Source organism: Phasianus colchicus, chromosome 19 (genome assembly GCF_987193195.1).
Source record: "Phasianus colchicus chromosome 19, bPhaCol1.hap1.1, whole genome shotgun sequence".
Lineage (NCBI taxonomy): Eukaryota > Metazoa > Chordata > Aves > Galliformes > Phasianidae > Phasianus > Phasianus colchicus.
Window position 1 is genome coordinate 9,290,005 of NC_143454.1, and position 20,747 is coordinate 9,310,751.

The 20,747-nt window shown below is 48.9% G+C and overlaps 1 protein-coding gene across 2 annotated transcripts in view; it reads right to left on the reverse strand.

The window, feature by feature from the left end:
• The window catches only part of VAV2 (vav guanine nucleotide exchange factor 2), a 99,898-nt gene that overhangs the window by 35,082 nt on the left and 44,069 nt on the right, over nt 1-20,747 (reverse strand). For both annotated transcript variants that reach the window (XM_031601817.2, XM_031601816.2), the window contains exon 3: nt 2,148-2,206. In XM_031601817.2, coding sequence (XP_031457677.1) covers nt 2,148-2,206 — 59 coding nt within the window. The remainder of the gene's footprint in view (nt 1-2,147; nt 2,207-20,747) is intronic.

Below are 20,747 nucleotides of genomic sequence, written 5' to 3' on the forward strand. Positions count from 1 at the left end.
ACAAGATCAAACGTTGTGCACCCACCTCCATTCAACACACTGCTTTATCCAAAAAAAAAAAAAAAAAATCAACCTTATTTCCTCTGATTCTCTTTAAAGAGTGAAAATGGGCCCTCCTGAGAACTTCTGGAAGAAGCAGCTGAGGCCAGAGCAGAGCAGGAGATGTGCAGCACAGGCTGCAGCTGCACCATGGTGCTCAGCCCAGCGCTGCTGCTTGTTTGGCTGCCTGCCCCTTGCTCCTAGGAAGAAGCATTTTGTCATCCCCACGTTGCTCTCCTGATAGCTATCTGATTTACTCTGCAAAACAGGGTTTTCTCTGGCAAGGTTCATGAATCCAGATATTATTAGACAGAATGACTATTATTTTCTTTTTTCACTGAATAGCATAGAAGATTGATTTTTATTTTCCTACCCTGCATGCCATGAAATCTATTTAAGGGGAAGTGATAAGGCTGGGGATTTATTTCATTCTTAGTTTACGCAATCCTGAATTCTTGCCCTTAAAACACTGATCCATGTCCATGCTGTAGGGCTGAAGACCACACAGTCCATATACCACCCTAATTGCACTGGATTTGCCATGTTCTTTGAGCACCATGCCTAAGCCAGCATGATTTTTCCCATTTATTCCAATGGCAGCATGTTCCCAAGGCTGGGGAGCTGGTGGGCAGTCCCTTTGGGGGCTGGATCTGCTGCTCCTTCCCACAGAGTAACTTAATTCATCTGCGATTAGCTCATCATTGGGGCTTCTAAGAAATCATCTCACAAAGGAAAGGGCTCTCAGACTGCAGGGATGGGGTGATGGGAAGGAACAGCCCAGTGGGGGATTTTCATGCGACGGTGTTTTCTGTTCTGACAATAGAGCAGAGAAGCAGGGTTAATTCGCAGGGAAAACAGAGTTATAAGCAAAGCCCCACTAAGCCCTGTGCTATTCTTGTGTAATTACGGTGCCAGAGGCTTCTGAGATAAGGGACTGGAGCAGGGACTGTAAATGCTGTAAAGATGAATGAGAAAAATCAGCACATTCACAACGGACACATCCCAGCCTGCACATTGCCCTGCCCTGCATCCAGCACCAGGGCTGTCCCTAACAGCAAACAGCCCCTAACTCACAGCATGCCTCTATTCCTCAACCTCTGCTCCCCCACTCTGGGTGGTATCTGTGGGATTTGTGCTTAACAGATGGGAAGACTCAGAGTTTGTTTTACATGTGAAAAGCTGTTCCCCCTCCGGCGATATCAGCAGAGGGAAAATAACACGTGATGCTAAGGAAATAAACTGCAGTGGGGAAAAGAGTGGTGTGGGGTGGTTGGCATGGGCTGGGAGCAAAAGGGGGAGCTGAGGACAGGATGTGGCCCCACATCTGGCTGTGTCTGCTGCCATAGAATGATGCTGTGCTACACCCTAAGTAGAACAACAGCATGACAAGGTCTGGTGTTAAGAGCAAGTGTTCTACACAGCTCAGAGCGAGGGGAGGGAAAAAAAACATTGATAAAAGTAAAAATAAAAAAGGAGGAAAGGTTCACGAGGTTGAGAGCTCTTCCCAGTTAAATCTCTTCCTAATGAGAAGATGTTCCCAGATTTGTAACATAAACGCACACAAACAAGAAAATCGATAGCAATCAATTTGCAGCGGACTGAACGGAGATGCAGGTCATGGCTCTGCTCAGCAGGGCTGTTTGCTTTTTGGAATTCCTCCTCCCTGACTCCCTCCACGAGCAGCCCCAGCAGGAAGGCAGCTCTGCCTGCAGCATTTATCAGCTTTGCTGCACACACGGTGCTCAGGTGCCTTTCCTAAAGGCAGGAAGGCATTGCCCAGCTGCACAGCACCGAGAGCCCACTTGGTCTGCAAGGCAGCAGTCCTGAGCAAAGCCTCCATGGAAAGGAGCTGCACCCCACCCTGCTCCTTCCCCAGCACTGACTCATGGCTTCTCCACTTGCTTTTTTTCTAAGCCACTCCTGAGCAGCTGGCAAGGTGCTTTTACAATACCCTGCCTATGTCCCAGTGGCATCCTCGATGTCTGCTTAACCCTGATTTATCCCAGTCATACTAATGCTTCCAGAGAGCCTGGTGTGATTAAACACTATGAGTCTGTGCAGGGAGAGGTAGAAACAATATTTAAGGCATTGTATCAAAAGGATCTTACCTAATTCCTTTGGTTTGAGCAATACTGTGGAAGGAGAGTCTGGATACTGCAGAGATCACCTGGAAACGAGAAAAAAAAAAAATCCTCATTGAAGACAGAGGACAGTTTGTTGAACACCTTCTGCTCCCACAGCCACCCGGTGGTGGATGTGCTCCGTTCCTCAGTGTGTCACAGCATGAGGATGGGTGGGCACCATCACAGCCAACACAGCCTCTGCTTTTACCTCTGAGTAAAAGGCATCCAGCCTCCAGTTACACAGACACCATGCAACAGCATCGCCCCAGGAAACCCCATCCTGCAGCTCATTTAATAGATTCACAGAGTCATTAAAGTTGGCAAAGACCTCTAAGATCATCCAGTCCAATTATCAACTCATCTCCACCATGCCAGATCTGCTCCATTAGGGTTTGTGTAACAGAGTACCATTGGAAAATATATATGTTTTACTTCCTATTTTATTTCTAAAGACTTGTAACTCCTCCTATCTCTTTCCACTGATGGTGATGTTATTGAGGCAAACCTTCCAAAACTGAACGATTTTGCCTACTTGCACTCCAATAACAATGCACCCTCAGTCTGTCAGGGATGAGTGCAATCCTTTGCCTTCTTCTGGCAGAAAGCAACCAGAATGGCTTCAACATGAAATATTTCCATCGGCATTGCCACCAAGAACAGTAAGGCCACGAGCTGGTTCTGAGAACTCTCTTTCATTTGATGCAAGTTTTAATTGCTACGCAGAATTTTAAGTGAAGAAAAACAAAGAACTGTTTCAGTCACTGATCCAAACCATGTCTTATCCTTGCTCCCATTCACCGTTTATCAAAGCCAGAATGAAAAGATAAACCTATTATTTCTAGGGGATGCAGATAAAGGGCTACAGGATGGGTCCCTGCTGCCCCCAGCCCCACAGCTCCCTGCTGGGCAAAGAACCCATTGGGTTGGGACCACCAGAAGCTGTCCAGTGCTTGGCAGTGCTCCCAAGGGACCTCCTGGCTTTTCACAAAGGAGCTGCCACAGGTTGGCCTTTCCCAGCTGACTTTCACTTGGAAAACTGAGATGCTGAATTATTCAACAAGGCAAATGAGCCCGTGAATATCAAAGCTTGGCCAATAAACGATCATCAAGGGGCATCCAGCACTGAAAGGAGCCGCAGAGCAACGGGGGATTCTCCTCTCACCTCAGAGCCCTGACTGTCCACCACGCAATGCTTCTAATGGGGCGTTAACAAAGCATCCTTATTTATTTCTTATTTTTAATAAGATGTTACCCCTGACAGCTCCTTCTAATCCAGAGGGCATGAATAAGGGATTTTTTTAATTAGACAAAACATCGTTTTTGCCATGGCTATCAAGAGCCTATTTTAGCCAATTTCTCACTCTTTGGAGATTGTTTGGATAGCAACCACAGCACCATCCCTGTTGGCCTGGTTTTTACAGCGATGCCCTGGAGCCACTGATGGGGGGCTATGAACACTGAGCAACTAGAAGAGAAAGCATAAAGTTCCTCACTTTACTGTAATATAACAAAAGAAGGAACACGGGCAAAAGTTGATCACTTCTAGAAAAGGTGTTCCAGCCACATGCCCTGCTGCCAGCAAGCTGCAGGCACCAGCTGGTGAGATTCCCATCTCTGCTTTGGACAAGCACTGAACCAGCTACCATCTCCTAACAAGTCTCAATCCCCAAATTGTCAGCAACTTTGAAGACCTCACTGCCCATTTTACCAAATCCCTCCGTGCCCTCTAACATCCCCAGTTTGGGAGAGGAGGTGGAACTGAGCTCTTTATTGCCTTTGGGATCCCTGGGACAGAGCAGAGGCACTGCACTGTGCCTGCTGTGTGTGAGCAGTCCCAGGGAAGTCCTAGTTTCCTCTGCAATCTATTATTAGACTTGCACAGCACAAAACTCAGTGTGTGAATCAGACAGCTACACTGGGGGTTTGACTTCCAGGGAAACGTAAGAGAAAAGCACACTCAGCCTACACACTACAGCCATGCTTCTTGCTTTGTTCCTTCATGAAAAGCTCCAATCTCTGTGCATCCCTGCACATCAAAACCTGGCACTTGGCTCCAGCATTGAGCTCAGGTACCAAGCAAAGCAACTCACTTTCCAAGAGGGATTTGATACAGAGAGCTTCCACGAAGCTTGGCAGCTCCAAAAACACAGCTGAGCAGAGCTGGGTCGGCAGCAGGGAGGGCTCTCCCAGTACAGCTCCTGCAGGTTGGAGTGGGGAGCAAGGAAGCACCATCCAGCACAGCTCCACCAGCCCCCAGCCCAGGCAGCACAAAGCACAGTTTGAGGAGAAGTAATCCTCTCAGTTTCAACAGGATTAAACAACATTCTTAAAAGTAAGTAAATCCTGAAGTGTTTGCTAAACTGTGTCTCATTTTTTCCCATTAAGGAGCTTCTTATTTGCTGAGAAACTCTGTAATACTTCCTGCCCCTCCTGGCTATCATTTTCTATGAGGCGAGGCAGGAACTGCTCCATTACACATCCAAAGCAGTTGGCACGAGGGGTCTGTGATCTCAACCGAGGCTTAGCTGCTCCTAGGACACATTAGCACAGCTAATACAGATATGACACTAAGTGGAATTACACTTCACTGTAATGCTCAACTCCCCTTTCTTTCAAGGCAGCCTAGAAGTGCAGCAGCCTTGCTTCCCAGCATACCCAAGAAACGATTTTCCATCAGTTCCCTGATCACTGATGGTCACTATTCCATCAGTTAAGAGCTTTTGGGAATCCCCCCCCCAGCACCCATTTCTCAACAGCTGAGAACTGAGGCTGCAGCATCCTGGAGCCCCAAGCAATCGCTTCCAAAAGAGCACAACCCTTGGATTGCTCTCAGAGATGCTATGAGGTTGTGTTCAATGGGTTGGGAAGCACTGGGTGCCCCATCCCCATCTCACAGCACTGGGAAAGCCCTGAGCCCAGGACTTGGGCAGAGAGGGTTTGCAAAATCATCTGTACACATTGCTTGGGAAAAGCACGCCTGGATGTGCACGTCTGTCTTGTGGGAGGAGCTGTGAGCTTAAAAACGGTCTTCTGCAGATTCTTCATCCATTTCTCAGCGCTACTTCCTCCACGTAAAACTGTGCTCAGTGCACACACGTAGGCTGACAAGGAGACACCCAATGGAGCTGCAGAGCAGATGCACCCACGGGCTGCTCCCAAAGCTGACCTGTAAGAGCTGGCTGGGAAATTCCTGCTGCTTTCACCGCTCAGGGCGAGGACGCTCTTTGCATTCCTGGCGTTCCAGTTCCCTTTGTGCTTTCTGCCGTGAGCTAACTCAAACAGCCTCCTTGCTCCTTTCCCTATGGTATGCCGTGTGGCACAAGGTCATTGCTCTGACCCAGCACAAGGTGAGGGAGGAGAGCCACGCACGCCCCAGCAGACGCACCAAGGTTCTACACTTCTGAAACAAAACCAAGCTGCAAACTGGGATTTTAAACGCATTGGTCACTTTGCAAGAATCCTGGCTGAGCAAGAAAACAGAATTTCTGAAAGCAAAAAACCAAACCCAACCAACAACAGAACCTTTGAACCACAAGAAACCCACTAATTTTCATCTTCTTTATTGACGATGCTTTCTTTTAGGAATTACGGATTTTAAAATAAACTACAACAAAAATAAATAAATCATCACGCATAGCACTCTTCTATTTCCTCCAGCATTGTTTATTTCTAGCAGTACCACTGTGCATCTAGGAAACTAAAATAAACTCTCTCATTATTTGCAAAAACAAACCGAGCCAGCTGGGCTGGAGCACACTTTGCATAGGGAAGCTCCCAGCCTTGCTGTGCCCAGAGCTGGCTGCAGGGGCTGTGCCTTGTGCTGAGCCCTGGCCAGGTCCTGTGCATCCAGAACAACCCAGCGTTTGTTCATAAGCTCTACACAGCATCCATAAGCCTGGGCAGAGGGCTTGGTGCTGTCACACCTGCACAGATGGTTCTCAGGGGGAAGGTAAAGTCAGAGCCTGAAATCATAGAGGTTGATTTTGGGGTTGGTTGGTATCTAAACTCATGAAGGGCGAAATAAATCCTCAGAGCAAATCCTCTGCCTATGAGTGGGAAGGAAGCAGATCACAGATCTGGACAGAAGCTGGGTAAATTGGTTCTGAGTTGGGTAATGGTATCCAACAGCAACAACATTGATGTGAGGAGCTGCAGGGAAATGGCCACTGAAACAAAAGCAGCCATGAGAGCACAATGAGGGGCAAGGTGATGTGTCCAAATGGCTCCAGTTTGCAAGGGAGAAGTGGGAGCCACAGCCAAGGCAGGATAGTGGCAAACAAAAAAAGTGCCAGAGCAATACTATCCATCACCTGCTTTTTGCATGAGCCTCTCTCACCACTAACACTTGGTAACCCAACACCGAGCCCTGCAGAACTGCTTGTGAGCAGTGCAGCCAAGCAATGGAGCCTAAAATGCACAGAACATAACCTGCTGACTGTGGATCCATCATTCATGCTGTGTGTGCCATTGCATAAAGCCTGTAAGGCCCTGCAGCACGTGCACAGCACGAACAGCCAACATCAAACCTACAGCTGACGTGCAGCCACATCCCCAGACACTGCGCAGCTGAGGCTGCTGCCTCTTGAGCATCCCACAGCTGTTGCAGGGAATTCCTTCAACCAACAAGGTTGGGCTGGCTTTGCTGAAATATCCCATTCCTATTTGAGATTGACATGAAATCTTTGCCCTTGCCTCAGCAAGTGGGTCAGGACTGAAAAGTATTCAAGGATGCAAGTTTAGTTGGGTGGTCCTGTGTGGAGCCAGGAGTTGGAAGTGATGATCTTTATGGGTCCCTTCCAACTTGGGGCATTCTGTGATTCTATTTCATTGGATTGCTCTGTGTTAATTCCCAATCCCACCAGTAGATTACATTGCATGTGGTTTCTCACATTTCAAGTGAATTCAAGAGGTGCCCATGCAATAGCAGCAATAAGCTTTGATTCGCATGCCAGGGATGCAAACACCATGAGCCTCGTGGGTCCAGACTGCTGGCTGGGTGTCCAGTTTGCAAACTAGAGGCAGAAAGATCAGGTAAAAGCTGGATTTTGCATCTAATTTTCAGCAAGGAAGACTGGACACACATCACTCCTCCTTTTGCTAAAGGGATTCTTGGCCATGGGAGTAGCAAAGGGTTAAAATAATCTGAAATGAGCATCTGACACAGATTGTCCTCAAGACCTCTTAGCCACAGCCCAGAGCGCCCGTGTCAGGCTGCATTATGGTCACAGTGACAACGATTACACCTCTCAAGATAATGAGGTTAAGCCCTCTAACAAGAGCACACTGTCAGAGATGCACTTTCCAGACGAGAGCATCTTTACCCAAACCAAAAACTCCTCTGAGAAAGCATGAAGAGCACACACCAAAGGCTGGGGTCAGTTCACCTCACACCCAGGTCTCTGAGAGGAGGAAAGGAGCAGTGTGGCTGCAGGAGCATCCACAGAACCCGATGGTGCTGGAATGCTTCCCTTTGGCACCCCAACCTGTGGTCTCAATCCGTGGGTTCTGCAGCTCCGAAGCACATTGCATGAAGGCCATTAGTGGTGATGGGCTGCACGGAGCTCTGCTGCCATCATGCCATATTTGCTTGGGTGCTCCTTTTTAAAAAGGGTTATTAAACCCAGCGTTATGCTGCATTAAACCCATGATTTGGCTGCATTAAGTATTGGGGACGCAAACACGCCTTCACTGAAGGCACTGGCAAAGCTGATTTGCAGTGGGAAACAGCTCTTGTATCATTTTAACACCCTTATTTTGAGCAATCTGAAGCCAGCATGTTTTCTGCTATTATTCAGCCTTGCAACAGTGGGCAGCAATTGCAAAAACAGCAATATTCCCTGACAGGGAGGAGAGAAGGGTAATCAGGTGGACTTAGAGCTAATGGCACTGTACCGCATCATCATAAACTTGTCAGACATGCACACACATCCTCTCCCATATTTAAGGCACCAATCTGTCTTTCCCTGTCACAAAGCATTGGATGGAACACATCCAATTGTAACTCAGTGCCTCATCCCTAAGCACTGAGGTCTGTGCCATGAGGAGGCATCTGAGCTCCTCAGTTCCTTCTGCAACATGGATGCCCCCATCTTAGGGAGGTCCCTCACCTCCCTAAGACAAAAGCAAAAAGCCAAAGAGGGCAAGAGGAAGGCAGCCTGATATAGAGGAGGCTTACTGTGAGTGGAGCTGTGCCTGGATGCGCCATGCAGCTCCCACACTGCTCCCAGGCACAGAAATTAATGCCCTGAAACCAACGCTGCTTTTTTTTTATGCTGGCAAGTTCCTCTAACACAACAGCAATAAATACTTATTCTGCTGCTTAATGGCCTCTCCTCTCCGACACAGATGCTGAGTCTCTGTCTCATCCAGTTACTTCTGCTATCACTATCTGATAGCCTGGCAGTGAGTGAAGCAAGGAGCTTACTTTGACGGGACTTTAAAGGACTGGGGAAAAATAAATGCAAGCACTTGAGGAAGGGAGCTAACACCAAAGCTACCAGACACTGAGGCCATACCTCCAGAGTTGGGAATACAGGAGATTTCCTACTGGGAAAGGGTGGAATGATACCTACAGCAGCACTCTATGGGCATCCCAGCACTGCTGGGAGCTCTCATGCACATCACGGTGACCCCAATGCTGAGTGCTCAGAGGAAGGCCCTGCAATTAATTACACATCCATCTGATAGCATCTCCACCTGGCTGAGCTTGACCCCACCAATTTGCACAGAAATTGCAAGTGATCATAAATGACACAGCAGTTAAACACGAGCGTGAAAGAAGAAGGAAAATGAAAAGCCCTGATATCTCAAAAAATTATTGATGGGAAAAACTTGTTATCACCTCCAAGTGCTGATATGGGAATGAGTCATTAGGATGTGTCCCAGCTGTGGGGTGTAAGGTAGCAGCAGCAGCCACTCTCACATTTCCACATGATATGGAACAGCATTAATTAAACAGGAAGCTGAACTACCTTAGTCCTGGTATGCAGCAGTGCATGGGGACAGCTCTGTCACCTCCCCTAGCTGCTGCCCAGCACCACGAGCCCTCACTTCTCAAGTGAACCATTGCAGCACAATACACATCACCTTTGGGATCCAGGAAGCCCCAGCCATGTTCTGCTTTTCTTAAAGCAATAATGGGATAAATCTGGGCAATGGGAGCTAGAGGGGAGGAGAAATGGAAGGTGTAGATGTGATTTCAGCATTGTCCTCCCAGCTGCCCAGAGACAAGGAGGGCTCCCAGAGATGCCTGAGCACGAGGCAGTCTGAGATGCAGGGCTGCTTCCCTTGAGCCCAAGCACACTGCTAAACTGCCTCTAAGAAAAACACAGAGGGTTCATTTGCATTGCTTTGTAATAGTTAGAAAAGCAGGCTATAAAAGTACATCCTTTGGGAAACAAAACTAATGAAGCCAGGGAACCGTGATCTCCTGGAAATTAGAAGGGAGAAAGAAAAACCCAAATGGCTGAGGCAGGAGCTTGGTTGAGTTCCCTGGAGCTGCTGCCAAAGGCAATGCCCAGCTCCGTGCCTGGCCAAGCCAACTCCTTCCCTCTGCCCCAATTAGCAATGCAGCAGATCTGTAATTAACCTGAAAGGATGCCGAGTGCTCAGCATGGGATGGAGCAGCAGCATGCTGGGTGATAGGCACAAGCTGACCCCAAAAGTAAGGAAAAGGCAATCAATCAGCCAACTTAAAATAGGTAAAGAATTGCTGGCCAGGTTTGTAAGGCTGGGCAGGGAGAAAAGACAGCCCTTCCTTCTCCAAATCCAAAGGAGCTGCCTTGGGATCCCCTGCCCTGCATGGCTGCAGGTCTACGATGCTCTGCAAGGAGTAAACAGCTGCATTTCCACCCTGCTTCCCTCTCTCTTTGAGAAAAAGGGCCAAACAGGGAAGCTTTTGAAAGATTCAGCTGAAGCATGGAAGAAGGTGGAAGTGTCTTGTTGGCTCCAAAGGTCTGGACCTTGCGAACCAGCAGAGATCCTGCTGAAAGCACTCACACCTGCAGGGCACTCCGCCCCTCGTGCCTAAAGAGCAAGAACACAGGAGGAAGGAAAAAAAGCCTTAGATGCTAATTAGCTTAAACACTTAAATACATTCACAGAGGCAGGCTGCAAAGCTCTGAACACAATGGCTGATGTCACTGCACGGAGCTTGGCTTGCATTGCCCTGTGCGGCCACACAGCACCAAGCCACCACAAAGAAGCATTGTGCTGAGCTGTATGAGCACGTGGAAGGAAACACCAGCAGCAACACTGCCATGCAAGGAATGCTGCCAGCTAATTGCTGCCTCTGTGTTTCCAGGCAGCCAAAACACTGCCCTGCATCTCCACTGGCTCTGGAGATCCCAGAAGAGTATCTCAGTGATGCCCCCAGGGCTGGAGCCCACCTTGTGCCAAGCAAGGTGCTTGGAATCATTTCACTTTGTGCTCCGTAACTCGCAATGCCCAACGTCATGCATCCCCCATCCCCAGCACTGATTGGATTTGTCAGAGCAGATGGAAAAAGCATTGAGTCGGATGCCAAGCAGGGATATCCCAACCTGCTTCCTAGAAACTGGCTTAGGTTGCATTAGGTTTAATCCCCCTCAATGAAGGCATTCCCAACAAAGCTGCTTAGAGTCACAGAAACATTAAGGTTGGAAAGGACCACCAAGATCATCAAGTCCAACCCTAATCCATTCCCACTGACCATGTCCCTCAGTGCCCATTGGGGTTGATGGACCTTTGGGTTGTCCCAAGCTTCCCAAACAGGACACACTCACCTGGATGAAACACTGTCATTCCTACAGCTGAAAGCCAACGACTGCACCTCCATCACCTCAAAACCCAAAGCAACATCAGGCAGAAACAACTAAGAGAAAGAGAACAGCAGAACAGGAGACCTTCACTTCATTCACTCCAATCTTCTCTCGTCCTCCAGAAGCAACAAACACCTTGCAAACTTTGGGTTTTTACTGCTATTACCATCTGGCTTGCCAAGTGAAATCCCCCAGAGCCACACACACAGGTCTGAGCCCACCGCCTCACCTGGAGAACAGCTCCCAGCACCACTGCAAAAGGAGCCAGGCGCACCAACAGAGCAAAAAAAAGAAGTTGGGAGAGGTCCTCCTAACTAGCTCAGTGCTTCATGGAACAGCAATCTGAGTTTCCCCTCCCCAAAAGAACGATTAACCACCAACATCAGCAGAGGTTTCCCATCACAGCTCAGAGCAGCCTCCCACGCTCCCCCATGCCCCATGCAGAGCATCTTCCACACCTCAGGGGCAGAGCAGCTCAGAGGGGAGGCATTCACTGCCTGCGCCGTGGGATGCTGATACCATTCTGTCAATGAATGCATCTGTGCCTGCAGAAAGGCAGGAGCTCTGTGCTGATGAGGAAATAGAGCACGAGGCTGAATCCCAGAGACACCGATAATCAGAAGCTACGTCCCCTGCTTGTACTGTAACAGTGTGTAAATGTGCCTGTAAAGTGCTTTGATTTGATGGGATCGGTTAAATTCAGTCCCTGCTCTACACAGACACTGCATTTACTGCTACGTGAGCGCCTGAAATGGTGCTACAAACCGATGTAGAAAGGAGTGGCAGTAAAACATGTCCGAAATATTGGCTCCTTCAGCGGGACGTGTACAGTCACAGCTCACAAATTACAGGGTGGAAGGGGAGCAGGGCGGATTTCCACAGCCACTGCTGTATGGAGGGTGAGATAAGATGATCTAAGGGTCCCTTCAGACCTAACAAATCCATACAGCTGTTAAAAATAAATAAATAAGAAAATATATATATATAAAAAATGAGAGCTTGGCTGCCCCCAAGAAAAGGAAAGGAAGATTCACTCAGGGTGGTGATGCACTGGAACAGGTTGGTTGTGGATGCCCCATCCCTGCAGGCATTCAAGGCCAGGCTGGATGTGGCTCTGGGCAGCCTGGTTTGCTGGCTGGCCACCCTGCACACAGCAGGGGGTTGGAACTGGATGAGCATTGTGCTCCTTTTCAACCCAGGCCATTCTATGGATAAAATTCATTCTATGATTCAGGCAGTGATTTAAGGGGTGCAAGTAGCAATGACAAAGATGCTCAGGGTGCCCAGTTGGATGCCCCAGCACCAGCTCCTTTTCACCCTGCTGAGTGGGATGGCTCAGTGCAGCACAGAAAGCAAAGGAAAGGCAATGGGTACCCAAACAGAGGAGTTCCCATTCTGGGAGAGCTTCGTCAGCTGCGTGGTGATGCAGTGTAACTTTGAAAGTGTCACCAGCTGTTTATCCGCCGCTAAAACGCGTGTGTTTAAAAATTAATAAGAACAGATTGAGCAAATGAGGAGTCGACGGGAACCAGAAGCTTCGGTGAATTTTCAAGGCGTAACGTTGAAATGACATAGGAGCGAGCTGCAGGAAAGGGATGCCAAAAATACACACACATAATCACACGGTGCTGCACGGGGAGGAAAACACAGCTCTAATCACCACATGCTCTCTCTTGAAGCTTTTAATCAGTCGCTGGAGACAAAGAGCAGCCGGGCGGTGCTGCGGTCAGCCCTGCGCTGTGGGGAAAGAGGGAAAAAGGATTTACCTTCCTGCATCAACACGGGGTCAACATCACATGGGATGCAGCACAAGGGCTCAGGTTTGGATGACCACAAGCGGTGCAGCAGGCAGGGGATGCTTGACCTCATGCCCAAGGGAACCCAGTGCCATAGGGTTAAGGTCGGAGGGCAGCTCAAAAAGAAGAGGGCTCACCAGAGCTTAATGCAGGTCTGGGAGCTCTGGACAGTGCCACCAATAAGCACTCCAACACTAAAGCCATGCATGCAAATATGAAGATCAGAGAAACTGATGGAGAAATAGGTGCAGATACACAGGCCAGTAATGGAGGCTTGCTGCTAAATTCTCGGAGCTGCGGGGTTTCCTTTGAACTCACAAACTTTCCAACTGTCTGTCTTCCATTTCTGGACAGTAAGGCTCAAAAAACCAAACATTACTATAAATTCAATTTTAACCAATATTTCCCTCTCTGCCATAAAGAAGGGGTTTTTCTTCAAAACAACTTTTTCCACGCTATATCTCAGCCAGATGCAGAGGCTGTGCCTGGGCTGCAGCTCAGGGACCGAGCTGAAAGGTTTGAATAATTCCCCATCAAAATGAATGGGAGTTCCACGAAAGCATCAGGACCGTACACAGCAGGCTGAGGAAGGGGAGAGGGAAAATACATTCCTGTCAAAACGACGTTCCCCATAGGACTACAATCTCCACCAAAGCGCTTGCCCACGTGCGTTGTGTTGGATTTCAGATTCTGCACTTGTGAAGCGTGTTCTGCTGGGTACTTGAATAATTATGTTTGACTTATTTAACAATTTAACATTCGCCTGCTTGGCTTTACAGCTGGAGGAATGAAATCACATGTTTGAATGACTAAAAGGGAAAAGACAGTCGGATGATGTATGTGTATTTATGCAAGTATTCCCCTCTCTGAAATTACATTTGCAAAGAAAATGTTAAATCAAGCATGGTCTCTCTCTCTCTCCAGCTGTAAATGAGATTTTGGGTGGTGGGACAGGCAGGCAGCAGCCAGGCTCTGCCCTGGGCAGGGCTAAGCAGGATGCACCCAGGCACAGAGACCTTCAGCTGTGAGCCCCATCCTGCTCCCACATTCCCCCCACACCATTTGGCAATGCTAAGTAGACCCAAGGGGCACTGCATGAAGCTGTCCACTGGACCTGCAGGCAGGAGGAGTGGGGTTCCACCAGCCCAGGCAGACTCACCCCATGGGGTGACCCGTGTCACCCAAATCCCAAACAGAGAGCTGGTTCTCCCCACGGCACCTTGGATCCTGCTCCCACCAGCAGGTCCAGGAGATCCTCTTGAATGCCACAGGGTGACCTCACCATCAGCTTTGAGACTTTGCTCCAGGTGATGCATCCCATGAATAACAGCTCTTTGGAGTGAGCAAGGCATGCCATGAACACAGAACCTGGAAGTGAGGCTCTCCATCACTCCACAGGATCAGGGATTTCTCTCTACACCACTTGCTGGAATTTGAGGGGTTCAGTGCCAGCACCAAGGGAGCTCCTAGAGCTGCTGAGGCTGTCCCTTTGCACACCAGCAAATCCAAACCACCACAGCCCCATGTCAGCTCCCTGCAATAAGCATCACAGCACCCAGCAGCACTATAAGCATATCCATGGAGAAATGGGGACAAATGGGCTCAGACTGAGAAAAAGTTCCAAAACACTGCATTTTTCCCACATGCTGGTTTTTTTCCTCTCCTTTCCTCGCTGTTTTTGCCCACTTTTAACCCACCCCCCCTTTTCCCCTCCTGCTCCATGGCAGCAGTCACCTGTGGATGCAAGCTATGAGATGGAAGCACATGAGCTGATGCATTGGGGGAGGGAGAGAAAACTGTGATGACTGCACCATGAGGGAAAACACAGCAAAATGCCCTGACCCGTTATCACAGTGGGGAGAAGCACAGCCATGCTCTTCCAACAAAGGCCCCACTTATGTATTTTTCATAGCCTGCTTTATTCTGCTGCAGACGTGAGCGTTATCAGTAACGTTTGTTCACCCACACAACTGTAAGGCTGTGGCACTGATAACTGGCAATGCTGCGGATAGAAGCTGGCAGGTTGTACACCAGAACAACTCCACATTTAAATACAAGTTTGTTAATTATCCGCTCAAGTTACATATATTGGAGCCTTGCTGCAAGAAGGGAGAACTCAATTTGCTTCTCCTCACCTTCCTGCTTATCTAAACTTACATTGTGCACAGAGCTGAGCCAGGCTCACCCCTGCTTACCCCCAGCATGGGCAGCACATGGTCCCACCCTGTGCATCCCCCAGCTGTTCCCATGCACTGCAGGTGAGATTAAAAGCATGAAGCAGAACAACTCCTCCATCATCAGAGGACGGGACACGTCTAATGCAATTAGCCCCACATTTAGCCCCACAGACCTGGAGACACTTCAATGCCTGCTGAGTGCAGCACTGCTGCTTCACTCCTGTGGGGCTGCACAGCTCTGCCTGGGAACAAACCCAAAGTGTGAAGCACGAGGGATGCCTGGAGCTCATGGAGCAGGATGCACATGTTGCAGAGCAGTGAGAGAAGAGCCCCATGAAAGGGGAATATATAAGGGAAATAGGACGTAGAGAAAGGAAGCAGCTCAGCCAGATTATCTGCACTGCTTTCCAGCAAATGGGGACACAATGGGCAGCAAACCCAGCACCACCTCTGTGCGATCCTATCCTCTGCCCTTCTTAAGAACGTGCTGCACAATGCTGTGTGAGAAAAGAAGCTGGCAAAGCACACACGCAGCCCCATTGGTCCCCACTGAAGGACTCACCATCCCACTGCTGCTATCAGAGCTGCATGCACTCGGCTGCTTCTCCTCCCCTCCACCAACGTGCATTCCACAGCCACAGCGTACACGGGAAATTTCAATGAAACATTAGAAGAGGAAGCTTGGCCAGGCCCGTCCATAAATCTCCCAAAGCAGACACGTGGCCTATCAACTCCTTCCAAGAGCATTTCCCAAACAGCCCCACAGAGCCCCACACGGTGCACTGTGCACCTCGACATCCAGCAGAGCCCATAACACGCATCCGCCTGCATCCTCTGCCAGCATGCCTGCACCTCTGCCTCTGCTTCTGCTGCAAGGGCTTCTGCTGCTCAGCCTTAGCTGGGAGCGGTGGGAGCTGCACACGCTGGGATGCCACCAGGTTGGAAGCAGCTCTGTGCTCCAGGACAGCATTCAAACAAATGGAATCTCAAAGAACGAAACAAAGAAGGAAGTGCAACAGGTAGGTTTGCTGCTGGAGTTTTAACTTCAGAGCATTTCGTCACCTGGACTGAGCTGAACTCCTGGTGAATCTGCATCTGTGTTATGGATAGCAAGATCTCTGCCACCCCATGTGCCACCACCTTCCCCGTAGCCCAGCTTAAAGCTAGGTGTCTGCCAGGCATAAGAACAGAACAGCTATTCTTTCCTGGGGAATAACTATTCAGAAGAAAGGGCTGGAACTATGTTAAATTATATTACAAAGCTGGCATGGAAATAAGTTGAAACAGCTCCCTGTAAGCAGCTCGGCTCTCTGGGGCTCCATTTAACAGCCATCCTTTTATTAGAAAGATGGCTGGTTAGCACTTACAATCACAAATAGGTGATGGGGAGGGAGGATTTCTTTTCCATCGAGATTGCAGAAGGGCTTCAAGTAGAAAGAACAGAAAAAATCCTCCAGCTGCAGGATGTGGTTCCTGCCCCAGCCACTGATGCACTCAGAGCACGGATGAAGCATCCACCTACACCGCGTTGCAGCAAAACCTTTTGGACATTTTATGAGCTGCCCCACCCCCTCCCAGTGGAGGGCAGCAATGACAGCTGTCCCAGCACACGGGATGGAGGGCACCTTCCCCACACAAAGTATGGCAGCGTTCCCGAGCTGGTAGCAAGGAGAGGCCAATGCAACCCAAAGCCAATGAGCTGCTGGCAGTGGCTCTGCCCATGGCTGCAGTCTTTCCCGCTAAGCCTTGGGTCTGCTCCAAAGTTATCGCAGCGGCGTGTCATTAACCCTCATTATCGTCAGGATTTTGGCACACAGACAGGGATCAAGGTGCCTGACGTGGTGCTTATCCACGCAGCGAGAGCCATCAGCCCTCCTCTGCCATGTCACAATGCACTTCCACCACAACCAGCACCAATTTCACAAATCCGTCTCCAGCACTGCTCCAACCATCAGAACAACCCCGGTAAGGACAGAAAAGACAAACGCATGGAAAGCAGTGAAAACAACAATCTATGGAAATAATCCTATGGGCTACAAAAGACCAGAACCATTGCCAGCACCACGGGGATTTCCAGCCACCCAGAGAGCCGACGTTAACCTCCCCTCCAGTTCTTCATTAAAACATTAACCACTGATGCGACACAACTGCTGATAGCAAGGCAGGATGACCAGAGCCCATCTGTTTGCAACCATCTGACAGTTTCTACTCACACCCCTGTCTCCAGGGAAGACCCTTTGGCTATATGGTATCACTGAACCCCCGACATGGCAAAAACAGAATGGAGATTTTCCTACAGATGATCACATTGCTCAGCTTTAATTACAAAAAGGAAATGATGTCTAAAAAAAAAAAAAGGCAGTGTTAAAAACAACATAAAAATGCATCTATTTGGGGCCCGAGGCTCGCTGAGAAAAATGTTTCATCATCCAATCTAAGAACATAATTATCCTTTAATAATTTTTTCAGTACAGGAGGGAAGTAGTGCTTGGCTTGCTCTACTTAGATGCGTTTGAATGGGAACCCAGAGACAAGCAACACTCCAGTGAGTTGGTTTCCTCCTGAACCAAGCCCAGGCTCACAGCAGCATCCCAGGCAGCATCCCCAGTGGGATCCCTGCTTTCCCCACTCTTCCCATCTCCATTGCTTCAGCAAAGCCACAATCAAGGCTCCAGGATTCCCTTTGCACCGAGCACAGTCCTGAGCATCTCCATCACCCTCCGGGCACAGACAAAACGATCCCTTCAGCAGAAATATAACTTGACTATCAGGGTCTGAGGAGAAGAGAGCAGTTGGGCAGCGGCGAGCCGTGCCCCCATTCGTGCAGTGTCTCCATGTGAGCCCCCGGGGTGCATTTTATTGCGGGCAGGTTGTGGCCGTACCAGGAGCGATGCTGATTTCGAGCAGCCTGCTTGGCTCTAAAATCTGGTTTCCATAGAAACAGGTAGATAGCAAGCAGGAGCTAAATCTTATTTACTCGGTTAAAGAAAAGGGCTTTCCAAGCTGTCTGTTAGACCTAAGGGTAAGAGTGATATTACTGGGAATACAAAGATTTAATGACAGCAAAGAACGTGGCTTTTAAATACACGATGCCTTTTTTTTTTTTTAATCTTTAATAGCACTTACTACAAAAAGACCAACGTAAGTTTCCCACCTCCTTTAAGAAGTCCCACATCCTATTGACTTGAAGATATATTTCTGTGATCAAATCCTGGCACTTTTTGGAAGAGACATTGTTCCCCCCTTCCTCCTCCTCTGCCCCAATCCGAAATAATCCCACTCACAAACACCAAAACCCGCAGCTTCAGCAACCAGTTGACTTTTTGTCACAGCTTGGGCACAGGCAGCGCTGAGACCGAGCATCCCAAGCCCAGTCCCAATGGCAGAGCCTCAGACTGGAAGCTCTCCCTTTTCCCAGCCCGTGCACCAAGACCAGCTCTGAACTTCTGTTCAGACTCGTTACGCATGCACAGATCACTGATTTCCCCCAGTAAAAATATACTGAATACAGTACACAGGAATACTGAACACCTGAGATGCTTCACTGCACTGAATGCTGTGCTGCTTGCTTGCAAAACAATAACTTTTACATTGGCCTGGCTCTGTGCTAAGATGAACATTTACTCGTGTAGCCACAAACGCACGCACACAAAGTCTATTAATGCTTTGACTGTTAAGATTTATAGGTCGGAGATATCCTTAGAATTACTCTGCCTTGGCCTGCACAATTGCAGACTTGGAATATGTATTATTTCCAATGAATAATACATGATGGCACTGTAAATCCAGTCCCAGCTGAGAACGTGCTCTCCTGCAAGGAGACAGGAAGGTTTGGGGAGCACACTGCTGTCTGCAGGCAGCATTTATCTGGGTGCTAATGAAGGGAACCACTGCTCAGCATGGACAGGGGACTGCAAAACTCGAATTAATTAATGCTATTCAAAAAACATGCACATCAGTCCCTGTGACAGCCCAAACCTCTTCCCACCAGACACCCCAGGGCTAAGTCCTGCCCTTGCTACTGGGAACTGGGATCAGTTTGAAATGCATTAAGCGCTTGCAAACGTCCCCTTTCTGGGGGTGGGGAGAGAAGTGGTGGTGGGGGGAAAAGCATTGCTTAAAAAAAGGGTCACTGAACAAAGACAACCTGCAAAACCTGGGGAGGAACTGTTTAATACCATCTAAGGGTTCGGCCATCCTATCTTCACACAGCCCTGGTTCCCAGGATGTCCTCACGGAGCAGCTCTGCACAACCAGAAACCAAAACAGCTCCCTCTCCTCCTGGTGTTCCTTCGTGCCGGACTGATTGTACAGGAGAACTCCCAGCTCTGGACAAACATTTCTAACTCTTATTTGTAACACAACTGAGGAAGTGAATTTTCAAGCCAGCCTGCTGACAGCTGATGTTTGCTCATTAGCCGAGCCTGGGATGACATTGCTCATGGCTCTGCCAGGGTAATAAAGCAGGCAGCGAGCAAACAAAGCAAAAATCAATATGAATGAGTGTAATATTTTTCATAATGTCTTTATTGTGTACAGCCTTCCTCGCACTGCTATTATTAGACACACTTTCTCATCCTTTTGCAGTGCATGAAGAGATGGAAAACGCTCTTATTCACAACTGCCACACTAGGAAATCCTACCCAGATTTCATCATGAAGAGTTTGTAAAGGTAAGCAGAGTAAAAATACACCAAACTGAGGATCTGTCCCAACTGCAGGAGTGGGTTGCCCACACATATCCCAAAAGCCAGGGCTGTCCCTTGCTCATTGCTGGCTGGGGACAAGCAGCAGCATCAAAAGCCCTCTGGACACATCTGGCCAGATGTGGGCAGGGCTCTTCCATCCCAGCATGGCTTCTCCCTTCACCACCAGGGCAGCACCAGGGGGTGCCACAGCAGGGCAGGAAAAATGCAGCTGCCCATCCTCCACACACTTTGCTGGGGCTGCCTCAGTGCTTTGCACCGTGAGGGTGCAGATGATCACCTCCATCAGTGGCCATGCAGGGAACCAGGAAACGCTGTCAGTGCAATTGGTTGCTTTTCAGTACCTGCACTGGGGCCATTTCATTTCAGCAGGGAAAAAAGGAAAAGAAATGATGGCTTTGCTCTTGGTGAGTAAGCAAAAAGCCCTGATTAAAAATGAGAAATGAGAAGAGGAAGCGCCTCTCTGCTTTATAAACATCTCAGGACACAATGGTTTACACTTTACATAAATTTAAACAGAGGAATAAATAGCCTTTTCTTAGTCACTGCCTAAGGATGAAAGCAGAGCTGCAGGAAAGGACTGCCTGCACCAAACACGGCCGATAAGATCTAAATGAGACAGATGAGAAGATTTTACCTATCTCAAGAACAGCCCCGGCACAATCCCAGCCTCTGTCTCCCATCCTCAGCCTGGGAGATGGGAGCAAAGAGCCAACAGTGCGCTGATCTGAGCACTGCTACTGGAGGGCTGCGAAAAACAGCAATCAGTGCTGCAAGGCCAATGCTTGGCTCCTCCAGCCCCAATTCCAGATGCTGGGGGAATACAAGGATGCTCTTACCCAGAGATGAGCCCAGCTCAGAAGTTCTGTGGAGCAGAGGTGCTCCTACAGCAGTGCCAGTGCTCAGGAGCAAATCCAGTGTCACTCTGTGTTAATTCATCCCCAAAATGACTGAAAACTGCCAGTGCTGTTTTCCAAATGGAGAAAGGGAGGTCCAGAGAGGCCTGAGTTGTTTGGCCGAGAGAAAAGTCTCAGCATTGTGCCTGGCCTCGCTCTGCACACACCGTGCTGGAAGCCCCAGGGCAGGGATGAAGCCAAGCTATCCCTATA